The 15,798-nt window shown below is 32.9% G+C and overlaps 2 protein-coding genes across 4 annotated transcripts; both read left to right on the top strand.

Annotated features, from left to right (window-relative positions):
* Positions 1-2,759: 2,759 nt before the first annotated feature.
* LOC145558238 (bifunctional bis(5'-adenosyl)-triphosphatase/adenylylsulfatase FHIT-like) lies at positions 2,760-7,673 on the top strand. 3 transcript variants are annotated; one of them, XM_081619397.1, is made up of 6 exons: positions 2,760-2,997; positions 4,992-5,172; positions 5,309-5,419; positions 6,781-6,927; positions 7,197-7,295; positions 7,390-7,673. In XM_081619397.1, exons 2-6 carry the CDS (start codon positions 5,008-5,010, stop codon positions 7,504-7,506), a joined length of 639 nt encoding a protein of 212 aa, XP_081475523.1. In that variant the 5' UTR covers positions 2,760-2,997; positions 4,992-5,007; the 3' UTR covers positions 7,507-7,673. The 3 variants fall into 3 exon arrangements, with proteins under 3 accessions (XP_081475523.1, XP_081475525.1, XP_081475524.1); XM_081619399.1 differs by having other exon boundaries at positions 2,776-2,997; positions 4,992-5,218; XM_081619398.1 differs by lacking the exon at positions 4,992-5,172 and having other exon boundaries at positions 2,785-2,997.
* A 4,787-nt stretch (positions 7,674-12,460) lies between these two features.
* LOC145558240 (putative oxidoreductase At1g06690, chloroplastic) lies at positions 12,461-15,791 on the top strand. Its single transcript, XM_081619404.1, has 10 exons — positions 12,461-12,843; positions 13,417-13,508; positions 13,618-13,658; positions 13,821-13,985; positions 14,066-14,088; positions 14,205-14,276; positions 14,474-14,641; positions 14,818-14,900; positions 14,990-15,052; positions 15,433-15,791. Exons 1-10 carry the CDS (start codon positions 12,579-12,581, stop codon positions 15,616-15,618), a joined length of 1,158 nt encoding a protein of 385 aa, XP_081475530.1. The 5' UTR covers positions 12,461-12,578; the 3' UTR covers positions 15,619-15,791.
* The last annotated feature ends 7 nt before the right edge of the window (positions 15,792-15,798 follow it).

A 15,798-nucleotide genomic window follows, 5' to 3' on the forward strand; every position in this document is an offset into this window, starting at 1 on the left:
ACGAGGCCTATCTCCTCTTTTCCATAGGGAAATTTAATTTCTTAGTTTTGAATCCATGATATTAGATCTAATAGATTGTCGTGAAATTATTTTGTTGGTGAAAAAATTATCAAGTTTTCGAATGCATACAGATGAATCAAAAGAAAAACATCCTCACGACTACAAAGGATCGTTAGAGTGTCTCTCCAACCAGGCTGTATTTTCCAGCGATATAAGTGGGAGATGTTCCACAGTGCAAGATCTACTCGATGATTGTAGTTTTTATGAAGGAAAATTTTATTTGATTCAACATCTTATATATTTGTTAACGTCGAATCTCGTAGATATCGTATAACTTTTAATTAATGAAATATTTTTGGTATTCGAAAAATTAAAAAATCTAATTGAATGATATGGAGTGAGAGGTCATTCTTGACTATGGGCCCTTGATCGGGCTAGACGAAATTTTAACAGGCTAGGACATGAAAAAGAAGGTCTTCTTTCATGATTCCAATATATAATATACTTAATTGAAGATGATGTCAAAGCTCAAAGGAGATAAAGTGTTAAATTAACTTATGGAATGACAAAGTGGTAACACGAGGAAACGAGATAGATGGAGGAATTGAATTTTATCCTCGTTGGTAATGGGTACTCACCTTCACCCTAAGATAAAGATAAATTTACGTTAAAATAATGAGGATATAGCAATCCCCTTTTCTTCACCCATCACCACAAAATCACTACATAATCACCCTAACAATTACACCAATACTATGGAGATAACATTATAATTCTCTATTTTAGATTGATCTCTTGCCTTGTTAACTTCGATATATTTATAGTATTTCTTTCATTCATTAATAATCGCAACAATTACCATTTTTTAATGATATAATACATAAATGCTATTATTGTTGCTTTAATTTATTTATTTTTCTAGAATATTAGTTTTTTTTTAATAAAAAGTCACATTAAATCTACAAAAGATATTTGAAAATGCATAACATAATGAATCAAATAAATATTTATTTCTTAAAAACTACAACCATCAAGTAGATCTTTCATTGTGGAATCTTTTCCCCTTAATTATGTCGCTCGTGTTCGTAAGACAATCTAACAACTCCTTTATAGTTGTCAAGAATGTTTTTCATCTAATTAATTGATTAATTTGTTCATCAACAAAGTAATTTCATAACAATCCATTAATTAGTTTCGGATTTTAAAGTAAAAGAAGTCTCCCTTTAGGGTCGATCAAGTTGAGACAAATAAAGCCTATCTTTTTAAGGAGATTGAAAACCTTACCTTTTGAAGAAGATGGGAAAAAAAAAATCTTATCTTTCAAAAGAGATATAAACTCTATTTTTCGTGGAAGTGTTAATTTAATTTAACTATATATTTAAAACATCAACTTTTATAAATTTGTATTAATAGGATATTAGCTAGAGATATATACAATCGCATTGTATATTGACAAACGTGATATATCCATCTCAATTATGTGAACCAATTATACAACTTTTGGGGATGGGTCCTAATAACTCATATGAATCACATAAGTTTGATCAATATGGTGACACATGTTAATAATGTGATTGTAAATGTCATTTTCTTACTACGTGTATGTCTTTATTTTATTTTTTTAAAAAAGCTATTTATTATATATTTTCATTTACGGTGATTTTATCCTAATGTAGGATTTGTTTGGTTCACTTATTTTGTAATTTGAAGTTATGTTATGCAAACTTATCTAAACTTATAATATTTTGTCTAAACTCCTTTGAATTTATATTTCTCGATTTTATATTATTTTGTCAAACCATATTTTATATGAACCAATTTGAAAATATTTGAAATTGTATCTAAAGTTCTTTGAAAAAACCATATTATATTTGAACTTATATTGCTATAACTTATTATATATAATTAAGTCAGATAAGATAAAACAAACAAACCCTTAATTGTTACATTCTCCTCTTACATTACAAATTTTAATGCTAATTTTCTCTTGCATCCATTACAATTTATTAAATTATTATCACTTTTTATTTTCTAACATCAACCCTTTAATAATTTAAAGAGTAATATTTTTCTATGGCTTTTCACTTTTATAAGTTAGAGTCCTACTCCCTTTTTTTCAAGAATGCAATGTTATTGACAAAATCTATCATGCAATATCTGTCGACCCGTCCTTACTCAATATTTTAAATATATTTTGTCTTTGAATACTTTTAGGGTAACTTTAACCCCTACTCGTCTTACAAGAGGTTTATAAAGTTTGCCTTAATCAATAATTTGTATCAATGTTTTATTCCCTTCAATCCGTTGGAAGACAATAGTTTACCAACACTACGTAATATGAAAACGCAAATACTAAATACAACTAGGTCTATTTTATAGAAACGAATGCACAATGCTTATTATTTTGCACCCAAAAAAAAAAAAAAAGTATAAAAGACCATGCTATGATTAAACTTTCTCCATTGTAGGCTAAATGCAACATGTTGATTACCAACGTGTTAATGCACAACTTTGACTATTACTCCCTCCGTTTTTAAATACTTGCTCCATTTCTCTTGCACACGCATGCCGATGCTAATATTTGATCACTAATATCTTTAATTATCAATAGGTATTTCTCTTTATCTCTCATCTTTAAAAAGTGTCTAAAGCGTCCACAATTTGCAAAATAATATAACGTGTGATGGTTATAGATGTGTAATGACAAACGTGCTAGTAGATGCAATATCATAATTCCGATTGTATTTTTTGAGTCATCGTGCACTCGTGTCTATGATCAATGATTTTGTGTTACTTGTGTACATTAGATGCATAATAAAAGAAGAAAGACAGATTCTTTCTTCTTTATTCTAAACCCAGAAAGAGTGGAACTTTGAAGCAAGATCTGCGCACAAGCCTTTTGCCAACAACATTCCCAGCAACAATCGTAAACTCCGCATTCCTCGAAGGCAGCTGATTCAACTAATTAACTCCCAATTAAGACAACACTATATCTCTGTTAGTACTTTACTCTCTCTTGCTTTTCTTTAGTTTTATTTTATTAATTTTCTTCCCAAAATATCTTTGAGTTTTATGATATTTGTCTAATTATTAAATGGGGTGAATTGAATAAGTTCATAATTGATGGGGTTTACTTTAAATTGTTTATATATTGGCGCATTAGTTGTTTTATTACTGGATTAATTGGTGCAATGGTTGGGTTGATCAAAATAATGGGTTTGAACTTTGAATATGTTTAGGAATTAGGGCTTGCATTTTTCTCATCATTTGGTTTTTAATATTGGTAATTAGTTGTGTTGTTCAGCTGATTTGTTTATTTGATCATTGAGTAGTTTGCTTCAATTGTGTGAAGTTTATGTTAATGGTTAATTGTTGACATAATGAGTTTGAACTTTGATTATCTTTAGGAATTAGGGCTTGCATTTTTGTCATCGTTTGGTTTTGATTATTGGTAATTAACTGTGCTGTTCAGCTGATTTTGTTGTTTGGTTATGGAGTTGATTTATTCGATTGTCGGATGAATATGTTTATGGTTAATTGTTGATATAATTGATTGATGGCCAATTTTATGTTTGAGTCGATTGATCATTATCAAAGTTACGTACAAGTATATATTATCCGATTTTTTAGTGTAAATGAAGATAGGGAGAGCTATAAACACTTTCTTGATTATTCAAACTGATTATTCAAACATTGGATATTTGGATGATAACTTATCAACTCTTCGTTGAATTTTCAAGGCCCCATTTTTATAATTAGACGGCCGTGTGTGCAAGAGTAGCTGACCTATAATTATTTGAACACAAGGTTATGAATCACAGACAACATTATTGAAGTTGCAGCCCTTGCAGGTCTATCAAGTTACAATTTTTATATTCAACAAATGGGTTCTTCATTAAAAGGCCCATAATTTTTTATTTCGCACAGCATTCAAGTGTTTGCAGAGGAAAATCATTGTTAATAGTATCAAAGATTGTTGTAAAAGCAGAGCTGTACCCAAATGCGTTATGATGATATTTTGAGGGTTTGGTAGTGTGATATGAAAGGGTTAGTATTAAAGGTTGTGGTGTCACATTTGATCACTCGCACTAGGGTTTTTAATCAAAAGCTGTGTACTCAGATAGCTAGAGTAACAAGCACATCTGCTTGATGAATCAGAAGAGGAACATGCTAATTTACCTGTGAAATGAGATGATGCTATTGCCTTGGTCTGGATCTCAGGAACAGGACTGAAAGTGGAGCCAAATATAGAGTTTTGCTAGGAATGCCAAGAGTTAATTGCATTGATTTGAATGTTTATGAGCTAGGATCCTGATCTTTTATGACTATCTGTGGGTGGGCAGGGTTTGGGGGTCATTACACAGACTGTAACTGAAGATTTTCTGTTTTCTTTTTAGGAATAGCTTTTGTTGTAAGGATGTGCACATTCTATGACCCATACCTTATATAGGATACACTTGGTAATCATTGTTTTTTATTTGTGAAGTGTTTCTTTAGTTGCTTTGCTGGGATTTGAGCAATAATTGGGAATTCTTTTTATCTTATAAGAAGATAGAGTGTGAGTGTTGCTGTAAAAAAGGTTGACTATGAGATTCTTGGAGTACTATTTGACTTCAGAAGCTAGAGCACTACATGAGTGCTGTCGATTCTTCCTATCTTTGCTGGATGAAACAAAAGGTCTTCGACTCTTCATTATACATTGGTGTAGTTTCGTAAAGTTTTTGGGGTTAGACTAGAGAACCTGTTCCCATTATTTTTGGATAACTCCACGAAATCTAACTAGCCGGTGTAGAATTCATTAGGTTATAACTCATGGCAATACTCCTTGATTCCAAAATTTCCCATTTCTATCCTAGAAAAAGCAATTTTTGCTGAAATATCTCTTGACCGACTTTTGATTATATATAAGCCTTTCTCAAGTACCTTATATCCAAGATCTTGATCATTTTGTGAGATTTTGCCTTCATTCTTAGATCATTATATCAATCCAGGTTGGGATTAGGGAAGATGATATTAAGGCAATTGGAGCACATAATGTTGTCACAGACTTTTACTGCCATTACCAGGAGTTCCACTCTTCAGAGCATGAGGTGTTCCTCCATCTTCCCACTCTTCACATCATCAAGAGGGCTTCGAACTTTCTCCACCATGATTACTAGATCCTGCAAGAAGGCGGGTTTCAGGCTTTTCTTCTCTGTCTGTCAAGTTTTCAGCACATGTATCTTTTCATTCTTTTGTGATTGTAAAACTGTATTGGAATCATGAAGATATTTTGCAACCCCTAATCATTAGCACATTTAACATGCAGATGGAATCAGAGTCTTTTGTGTTTGGGCCTTACAAAATAGATCCAAAAGAAGTATTTTACTCTACCACTCTCTCTTATTCCATGGTGAATTTGCGCCCTCTTCTTCCTGGTAAACCTTTTCACTTTGTTTAATCTGTTTAATATAATTCAGCATCAGTTACCTGTTATATTGGTCGATTTTTTTTTTTTTTTTGATGTTTTATACTTTTATTTACTCATGTAGACAGATACATGATTGGTTCTTCCCTGGGTGTCCTAACATGCATTGTAATTATGGAATCAATTGACTGCTCAGTTCTTAGTTCTTACATGTCTTGCATATAAAGGAAAACTTTTACTTGTACAAAGGCTCAATTAGAGAGATTAGTTAAGAATGGAAGACATAAATATTGTGAATTTCTAGATGCTTAGTCGCTTAGATCAACCCTAGTTTTCTTGCTTTAGCTGGTTGCGTTCAAAGGAAAATTATTGTAATGTACTTATCTATTTAAAAGAAATCTATTTAAAAGGACTGTTGTGATTTGCAAAATATTTAATATATGGCGTGTACAAGTAGGTGAAAAGCTAACATGCACCTAAGTAGTTAATAGTCAATGAAACAGAAAATAGTGTCTTGGTGACGGGTTTCTATTTTTGTTGTTGTTGACTTGCTGGGGATCTAGGGACTTTTTTCAAACTTAAGATTGACGTTTTTGCTCTACCCTTCACCATCAAGCTTATTTCCATTATCTAAGATACTCTTTTATTTTTTTGTTCTTTTGCAGGTCATATCCTTTGATTTTTTATGACATCAAGTTCCTTTTATAAATTCCATCTTATGTAAATTTTGTACTATGTAAGTTATTTTATGACAACAGAATATGCTTGCACGACTGCAGTGCGCCACACACACTGCATGCATGTATTAATAAATGCTATGTTCAAGTCAAACTTTATAACATATCTGATAGTGAGATAAAGTAAGATTAAACATGAGATTCTGTTCTTATTCATTTCAAGCATCAGACATAGTGCTTTCTCTCATTGTCTTTCTCAGGCTCTATATTTAAACTTTGCCTTGTAGTTTATTCAAAGACAGAGAGCTTCCTTTGCTAACCTGATGCAGGTTTCCCTTTAAGGGTTTGCTGTTGTACTGGATTTTAAGGTTCTGCTTCAAATTAGTCAACTATATTGACCTTATGCCTGACCATCTCACCTTGCCAACCTTGGTATGTGGGGTGAGTTTGCTAGTAATTGGTGTACTTGCTAATGGTACCACTTTAAACTAAGTAGTTTTCACTAGTGTGAGTTTTGTTAACAACTCAACATTAGACAGCGAAGTTCATGATTTTCATATTTATGATAATTTTAATGCATTGTTGCTGTACTTTTAATCCAAACTTGTAACTGAACTTGTGAATTTCTTTATCAACAAAGGCAATGTATGTCAATGGTTGTGTTCTCTGTGTGCTTGGTTTACTTAACATTTCTTACATGTACTTGTCTGCCCAAGGCGTGAAGTAAAGCGCTTTGCCGATCTCACTGGTGATGAGACCTGTGATTTATGGCTCACAGCACAAAAAATTGGCAGCAAGTTGGAGCATTACCATAAAGCATCATCACTAACTCTTGCAATCCAAGTACGTACAGTAACATTACGATATCTTGTTGGCCTACTATGTACTCATCAATTCAGTTTTTGTTGGTTGATTATTTTAATTGGTTTACTTAACATTTCTTCATAGGGAATGTGCTGCAGGTAGCAGCATCTTCCATTTGTATAGGATTATGTGGGAATGTATACATGATTAACTATCCTTAATCAGCTTTCCCTTAAAATTAGAAATTAATGCATGCCACCCTTTTTGACAAGTCAATTTGACTATGCAAGTATATTATGAATTATCAGGATGGACCTCAAGCAGGACAGACCGTACCACATGTCCACATTCATATAATTCCTCGGAAGACTGGTGACTTTGAGAAGAACGATGAAATCTATGATGCGGTAAGCTTAGTATGTTTACTATAGATTCTAATTCCTCTCTCAATGTGTAAGTGTGTAGCTTGCTCACTTAACCCTTCCTCGTTTGTGGTACCAGATTGATGTGAAGGAGAAGGAATTAGCTGAAAAGCTGGACTTGGACAAGGAAAGGAAGGATAGAACCCTTGAAGAAATGAATCAGGAGGCAGAGGAATACAGAGCTCTGTTCAAGTAACTATTAAGCGTTGGTGCCCATATTTGCTTCATATTTCGCCCTGATTTCACTTTCTTGCTCGTTCGGAACACACTTGATTTTTCAGAAACTGGGTATTATGCACTAACTATTGATCATACAATATGATTGAAAATTTAATGCTAGGTTATGCAGTACTTGATGCTTTACTATTTTTAGCATCTTTCTTCACTCTTACTGAAAATCAATTGCTGATGTTCTCTGAAAGTTATATCCTGACAAAAAGATCTGTTTATTCGAGCTTACTGTTCAATTTTTATAAATGTGGAGATTTGTGTTGTGTTTACTTACTCTTATATAGTTTGAGTCTTCCAATGGGAGTAACATTATTAGTCTAAACTCGCTACTCTCCCATTGGTGGCTTCATCTGCGACTAGGGATGGCAATATTAAGTGGATATCCACGAACCCGCTCCACCCGCTATAAATAAATGGACGAAAACCCGAATTAAATGGATGAGAAGCGGGTGACGGATGAAGCGGGTGATGGATCGGATCGGATGTGGATGATACTTTTTTCACCCGCTAACCATCCACCCACCCGTTTAACATATATTATATTTTTTAATCTAAGAATTTTAATAATAAAATATGAAATGTGCAAGAAAATTACTTATTTTTTTGTTGCAAATTAATTGTTCAAACAATATATTGTTATTGTTTCATTTTGTATTAATAAAATAAAAAAATTATTGTACAAATAACCGAAAATTAGAGTTTATGTGAGTTTTTTTCCACTTTAATACTCATCCATTAGTCATCCGCTCCACCCGTTTCATCCGCGGATGATGGACGGACGGATATGGATGATGGGTGAAGCGGATGACGGATGGATGTGGATGGAGCGATTAGAGTAATGGATGGATGCGGGTGAAGCTCCACCCGATCCGAATCCGATCCATTGCCATCCCTATGACTGCGACTCTCATTAGCGCCTTTAGGTTTTAGTCTAAAATTCTCCAATCTAAGTCAATATGTATCTTACTATACCTCATTCCCATATTAATAATTAGACCTGGTTATTGGGCGGGTCGGGTCAGGGTCTGGGCGGGTCGGGTCAGGGTCGGTGCGGGTCAATTGCGGGTCAGGGTCAAATAGGGTCACATTTTATAGGGTCGGGCCAATGCGGGTCGCGGGTCGATAATGGGCGGGCCTACAAAATATCAATTAAAATAAATATTGGACAAAGCCATTATAAAATACATATGAATACAAATTAATCTATATAATTATTTTTACATTATGTATTTTCTTTATCAACTAAATTGAAAAAACATGTTGGCCCTATATTGACCCTACTCAATAAGGGCCCTGTCCATTAATAGCCCTGTCCATTAAAAGCCCTATAAGCTTGGCCCTGACCCTATTATCATTAGGCTACCCTGTCCAATAACCACCTCTATTAATAATATACTTATATATGTATAATGAATCAAAAATAGGTCAAAACCCTTTTTTTTTTTTTTTCCTTTTTGGAAAGTAGGTAATTTTTTCTACAGTATTAGCGACCACGAACAAACTCTAGGGTTTTACGACATGAACACCTAAAACACCAGAGATAGTATCTGCCAGTAAAATTGAAACCAAATCAATATCAAACCAATGTCCAAAAACCACAATTAGGCTGAGCAATTTAATCATGCATGATCAATTAAAAACGCAATAACTTAGAATTAAACAGATTTCTGAAGCAAAACTATACTGCTATATTACGATTGGTGAAATATTGTAAACAAGAAATAATACTATTCCGAAATTAAAAAAACCAAACGTCAATAATAATAATAAACCCTACATTAATAATAACAATGTCCCTAAATAAGCATTATAACCTCCTTAATCATCATCTTGATCTTGATCTTCACAACGTTTTCGTCTCCAACTTTCGATTTCCAAATACCGTTGTTTGTTCCTCAAATTGGCCAGATTCTCACCAGTGATTTTCTTAGACGATTTGGAAGTGTTTTTGATATCCAAAGACTTCAATGTATCGCTCAATTCTAGTACAGAATTCTTGGCGTCTTGAATCTCCTTCATTCGCCGCAATCTTTGCACAAACAATTGATAAAATTTATTTTTTCGTATCGTCGGTTCTTCAGAAAGCTTGTTTTTCTTTGGATCACTCTCAATATTCTTCTCACAACTCTTGCATTTAACCATTTTTTCGAATAAAGTCACCTAAATTACGAAGTGGGTTATTGAAATTGAATTAGATATTGAACTTTATAGGTGTATATATATAGTTTTTCTATCCTGATTCTCTAAGGAAATTACAAATTTTATTTGATTTCAAACTCCAACTTAATTGTGCCATTTACTATTGCTCCTGGGGTACCATGCACAACCGGTGACAAGTAATATGTAACGGAAGGAGTATCTTAACTTTAACTTAGCGGATTTTTATTTGAGTGATTATTTAATGAATCTCTACATTCTTCACCCTTAATCTTAAGTGTGAGAGTAATGTCGTCCAAATCAGCTGTTATTGTTTCTTGTCTTGAATAATATAATCTCTAATGTTATTATATACTTTCATCGAAGTCCTAATAATATTTGATATCTTTATTTATTTCTTCCAAGCATTAATTCTATCTTATATCACAATTACGATTTACCAAGTATACAGAATTTTTTAATTAATTAATTTATTTATTTACTACTAATATCACACGATAAAAGAAAACTAGTTTGCTACGGAGTATAGTATTTCAATTGGGTTAAATTTGTGAGATGCATGATTTATATAAAATCTATTTTTATGATTTGTACACTTGACCTTATACAAAAATATTTGTAATTTTAATTTTAGATTTTCGTCAGAATTATATATAACTAATTTTGTGTCCCGTGTGATGCTCGGATTGTTTATTGAATTTTAAAATAATTTTTTCATCTGAGATAACTCATGACCCAACAATTCTCTTAAATTGTGAAGTATATATATTATTTTAACCGATTAGTATATGTAATAAATTGATTTTTTTACGCTTTGAACTAATTCTTTCGTTCCAAAAAATATTATGATAAAAAAATAAATTTATATGATAATTTTTGAGAATTATAATCTAATAATTTTTTTTGAATAAATTATAATTCAATTTGTACATCTAAAATATTGGTATTTTTATCGAAAATAAAACTCTAGACTAACAATTTTATCCAAAAATTCTATCCAAACAAAATTTTAAACTAAATTTTTTATCTTAGGAAGTCTATTCGTGTTTTTGTGACTTGGCTAAAAGTTTAGCTTTATATATTACTCCCTCTGTCTCCAAAACTTCGACCCTTTGGTTGATTTCGCAGTTATTAAGAAATTTAAATAAAAAAAAATAAAAATATATTGGAAAGATAAATTTACGTGGGATTTTTTTTTTTTTTGGTGCAAGTTTACCTGAGGTTTGTAAAAAAGTAGAGCCAAATTATTAAAATTACATGAAAAACCATAATTTTATATGGGAAGCTAATTTTGCATAAATATTGTGATAAATTAGTGGGTATTTTAATGCAAATTGATCGTTCATTTTGGGACTAAAATTAGGCTAAAAGGGTTGAAGTTTTGGGGACGAGTAGTGCCGACTGCCTAGTGCTACTCCCTCCGTCCCCATAATTTATTTTTCGTACGTCTTTTTAATTGACAACATCTGTTTTTAGTAATGTAGACTACTTTGGTAGCTTAGTTAGGCAACTGCTTATATTTAATGGCACTGTAATAAAAGTATGTATGTAGTATGCAGCTTCAATTAACTTAGATAGTTAGATAGTAATGTTTCTTCTAAGAGGTTTAGCCTTTGAACCTCTTCATCATGAGGAGTCAACGTGACATAGACCTTTATAAAAACATATTTAACTATTTAAGTAACTAGTTAAAGTCCCGTGCAATGCACGAATTTTACTAAATTACTTATATAGTTATTCCGTACAACGTAAATTTAACAATTATATCCAAAAAAAATTATGGTATCCGAATATATGTACTACTTATTTATGCTAATTTTTTTATAACAAAAATTATTTAATGTAAAATATTTACATATTAAAATATTTCCTTTAAGTTAGTATGGAAAAAATATTAATCGCTAACGTAGAAGGTGAATATTTTATAGGCTATAAATACTTTTCATGAAAGATCGACCAAAAAAAGAGGAAAGATAAGTTGGAGGGAAAATTTTTAACCAGTGGATGACATGTGTCATCACTGGTTTCGCTTTTAGTATTAAGTTATTGATGATTGATTAGTCTGGTTCGAATCATTCGCCTTACTTTTATAAAAAAATCAACCCATACCCACCTGATACACATTTTTTTTCCAAAAAAAAAATTGCACGTAACAAAATGACAAAAAGACTTGCGTGGACCTGGTCCACAATAATATTATTGTGGACCTGAGGTCTATACACACGCAACTGACATTATATTGAACATAGTAACCATTATTTTTAACATAGTAACCTTATTTTTAACATAGTAACCTTTATTAAAACTACTACAACGTTTAATAATATTGTGAACTTGAAATACGACGCTATTATCCTAATTTTAACATAGTGACCTTTATTATTCATATTGATCAGTATATAAAATATTTCATTACAAAAATAACCACTTATGCCTATATATAACCAAAATGATTTTTATTTCAACATAGTGACTTTTTTTTTTTAATTATAGTGACCCTTTTTTTATTAATAAAACAACCATACTTTCTCTAATGTTAGTGGTCCACAATAAATTAGTGTGAACCAGGTCCATTTAAGAATTTGTAACAAAATGAGACTATGAGAAGAGTGAAGGCCCACAAAGCTAGCTGTTGAATTCATGACCATATTTTTCTTGAGATTTTTTTCCCCAAAAACCCACAAAAAAACAAGAAAACAATGCAATTCATGTGGTACGGGTCCAAACACCAACACCACCAATTTACCATAACTTATTACAGTTCATATTTGACTACTACACACTTCATTTTTGAGTTTTGAACCAACTATTTAGAAGAACATATTATATAACATTACAATAATTTAAGCAAAAGTTAACCAAAAAAAGTGAGATTAGAAGATGGCTTTGCAGTTAAATGGTGCTGCTAATTGGTGTTTGTATGGCAAAAATGGTAGCAAAATCATGAAGCAAGAAAACAGAAGTATGATTATAAGGGCAGTTACATCTTTTGAGGATAATAATGTGACTGCTACTTCTGTAAAGATGAACCCAATTGATGAAGGAAAGATCAAATTAGGAGGGTCTGATTTGGAAATTACTAGGTTGGGTGTTGGTGCTTGGTCTTGGGGTGATGCCAGTTATTGGAACAACTTTGAATGGGATGGTAATAATTTTTCTTCCCTTTCAATCTCTTTGCTTAATAGTTTATTGCTCGGGATTAATAGTCGCGTTGATAGTGTAATTTTATCTAGTATGGTGTACCCAGATATCTTTTCATCATGACTCTTTGATTATATTGATACCCTTTATGATTAGGAAACATGTATTATGAATTTTGAGGGACCCTTGCAACTTCCCTGTTGAATTTCTTTTTTAATTAATAATCCCCTTTTTCGGAATAAGTTGAGTTATAAATAAATGGTTATGTTAAATTTAGTCTCACCCCATCACTTGAATTAAGTAGTGGTATATTAGAAAACTCGAATTGTAAACCATTTCTAGTTTTGTAAATGTGATAGCTTTTTTCGGACATCCTAGAAGAACATACTGCATGTGACGATTAATTACTGATGATGGAAGGAGGGGTATCATAGAATCATGGATAACTTGTAATTTATGGACATTGACAAGCTTAATGAAGTTGTGAAAAGACAGGAAAAAAATACTGAATAACTGTACCTGAATGTTTTTCTTACATTGAAAAACCAACAGAATTGATATTGTGATGATATGACAGACAGGAAGTTGAAAGCAGCAAAGGCAGCATTTGACACTAGTCTTGATAATGGTATAACTTTCATTGACACTGCAGAGGTGTATGGCTCCAGGGTGAGATTCAATTTCATTGTTCGACTATGTTTCGTTGTTCTAATTAACAGCATTATGTTTCTTGGCATCCAAATCCAGTTACTGATATTCACTCTCCCCTTACCTGCAGTTTTCTCTGGGTGCAATCAATTCCGAGACTCTTCTTGGAAGGTATTACAAGAACTTTCATTTACAACATGCTATTTCGTCTCTAAAATGCTAGAAAAGGCGTTCTGTTTGCATTTAGCTCATCTGAAGTCTGAAGTCTGAAGTGTAGAGCTGATGATTCTGGTTTGTTATCTTGATATTTCATGAAAATAAATTCTTTGATAGGTTTATTAAGGAGCGGAAAGAGAAGGATCCAAAGATGGATGTTGCAGTTGCAACTAAGTTTGCTGCATTGCCATGGAGATTAGGACGCGAAAGTGTTGTCAAAGCCTTAAAGGATTCTCTCAGTCGCTTAGAACTTTCCTCTGTGGAGCTGTATCAACTGCACTGGTAAGCATGATCTTACAGAAAATGGCCAATAACTATGTTATTCTCTTTGTGAAGTTAATTACTGTCTTGTGCTGATTCAGGCCTGGAATATGGGGAAATGAAGGTTGCTCATTAATAATAATATCTCCGTCTAGTTCAATTCGATTTCTGAGCTGAAATTTTTACTCTCCACATCTGGAGTTTAAGCAGTCTTACTTAATTGCAAGGATTACTTTCCAGGGTACATCGACGGCCTTGGTGATGCTGTTGAGAAAGGACTCGTGAAGGCTGTTGGCGTTTCCAATTATAGCGGTATGTCTACAAGTATCAGACGACATATGCTGTTATCTTAAGTAAAAAAAACTAGTGTAAAATCCATCATGTAATCAATTCTTTCAACAAGATAACTTGGTCATTTTAATTTAGTGTATGCATCCCTTATCTTGGTTAAGGTAGCTCTTGGAACGTTGGATTTTCGCTTTCATGATTATTTGCATAATCTATTGCAGAAAAGCGGCTGCGTGATGCTTATCAGCAGCTAAAAAAGAGAGGCATTCCGTTGGCTTCAAACCAAGTCAACTACAGCCTTATCTACAGGAACCCAGAGGAGAACGGTGTCAAGGCTACCTGCGACGAGCTTGGGATCACTTTGATTGCTTATTCACCAATTGGTCAAGGTTTGTGTTTTTGGTAGCATGTAGTTATGCTTGTTACATAACCTAAATAACAATCATATATTCATATGGATTTTTCCTCATATCTGAGCTTCCTAAACTGGATATCCAAAATAAATCTATTGATAAACCATCATCAATAGAAAGATGATGTGATACGAAACGATTCATATGTGCAGGTTCCTTGACTGGAAAGTACACACCAGAAAATCCACCTTCTGGTCCACGAGGCCGCATATATACTCGAGAATACCTGACCCAGGTAACTATTGGTTCCTGTCAAACTTTGAAAGTTTGAATGCAATATTGGATTATAAGATTGCTGCTGAAATATGTGTTTATGCAATGCAGCTGCAACCTCTGGTTAACAAAATAAAAGAGATAGGACAGAACTACGACAAAACTCCTACCCAGGTAAATTACTTAATACTCAATTAGTTTCTTCTCCAATCATTATTGTTAAATCCTAGAAAAATCTTCCAAGTACTATATATGCAGTATACAGCTTCATCAAGCATTTTACTTGAGCTTGGGCAACTTGAGTTAGACACATACGTGCCCAAGTGTTAAGCTCGACTATTGCAATAAACTTCCTAATGCTTTGTCCAAATTGAAGTGTCAAGTAATAGGACCCATGAACATGTTTGAGTTTCAAAAACCTGACACTGGGTAATTGAGGTGAAATGAATGAAAATTTCTAATCGCACAGTAAAGCAGTGCAACTGTGTTGAGTCAACAAACTGCCAATATTGTGGCGTCCTTTTTTTAACAAGATTATCACAACCCTCATGCAGGTAGTTCTCAACTGGTTAATAGCACAGGAGAATGTAGTTCCGATACCAGGAGCTAAAAATGGGGAACAAGCAGCAGAATTTGCGGGTGCACTCGGGTGGCGGCTTAGTGGCGAGGAGATAGAGGAGCTGCGTTCTTTAGCAAAAGAACTAAAGCCTATTGTTGGTTTCCCAGTTGAGAAGTTGTAAAAAACCTAGTGGTTTCATCATTTATTTGGTTTTGCATTCGACCAACCGGTATATTTACAAAGTCCCGTCAATTTATTGCTATCATCTAAGCTACAATACTATACATATATATACTTCCTATATTATTGTAAATAAATTTGAATCATGTCGAATCACAGTTTTGTTGTTGCATATTTCTTA

Source organism: Chenopodium album, chromosome 9 (genome assembly GCF_948465745.1).
Source record: "Chenopodium album chromosome 9, dcCheAlbu1.1, whole genome shotgun sequence".
Classification (NCBI taxonomy): domain Eukaryota; kingdom Viridiplantae; phylum Streptophyta; class Magnoliopsida; order Caryophyllales; family Amaranthaceae; genus Chenopodium; species Chenopodium album.

What these genes read in the sequence shown, in the direction of transcription:
- LOC145558240 (XM_081619404.1), top strand. Translation starts at nt 12,579, where the DNA reads ATGGCTTTGCAGTTAAATGGTGCTGCTAATTGGTGTTTGTATGGCAAA. An exon ending in CAGAGGTGTATGGCTCCAGG is followed by an intron (nt 13,509 to 13,617) that starts GTGAGATTCAAT and finishes CCTTACCTGCAG; the next exon opens with TTTTCTCTGGGTGCAATCAA. An exon ending in TGGAATATGGGGAAATGAAG is followed by an intron (nt 14,089 to 14,204) that starts GTTGCTCATTAA and finishes ATTACTTTCCAG; the next exon opens with GGTACATCGACGGCCTTGGT.
- LOC145558238 (XM_081619397.1), top strand. Translation starts at nt 5,008, where the DNA reads ATGATATTAAGGCAATTGGAGCACATAATGTTGTCACAGACTTTTACT. An exon ending in TGCGCCCTCTTCTTCCTGGT is followed by an intron (nt 5,420 to 6,780) that starts AAACCTTTTCAC and finishes TAACATTTCTTA; the next exon opens with CATGTACTTGTCTGCCCAAG. An exon ending in CACTAACTCTTGCAATCCAA is followed by an intron (nt 6,928 to 7,196) that starts GTACGTACAGTA and finishes ATGAATTATCAG; the next exon opens with GATGGACCTCAAGCAGGACA.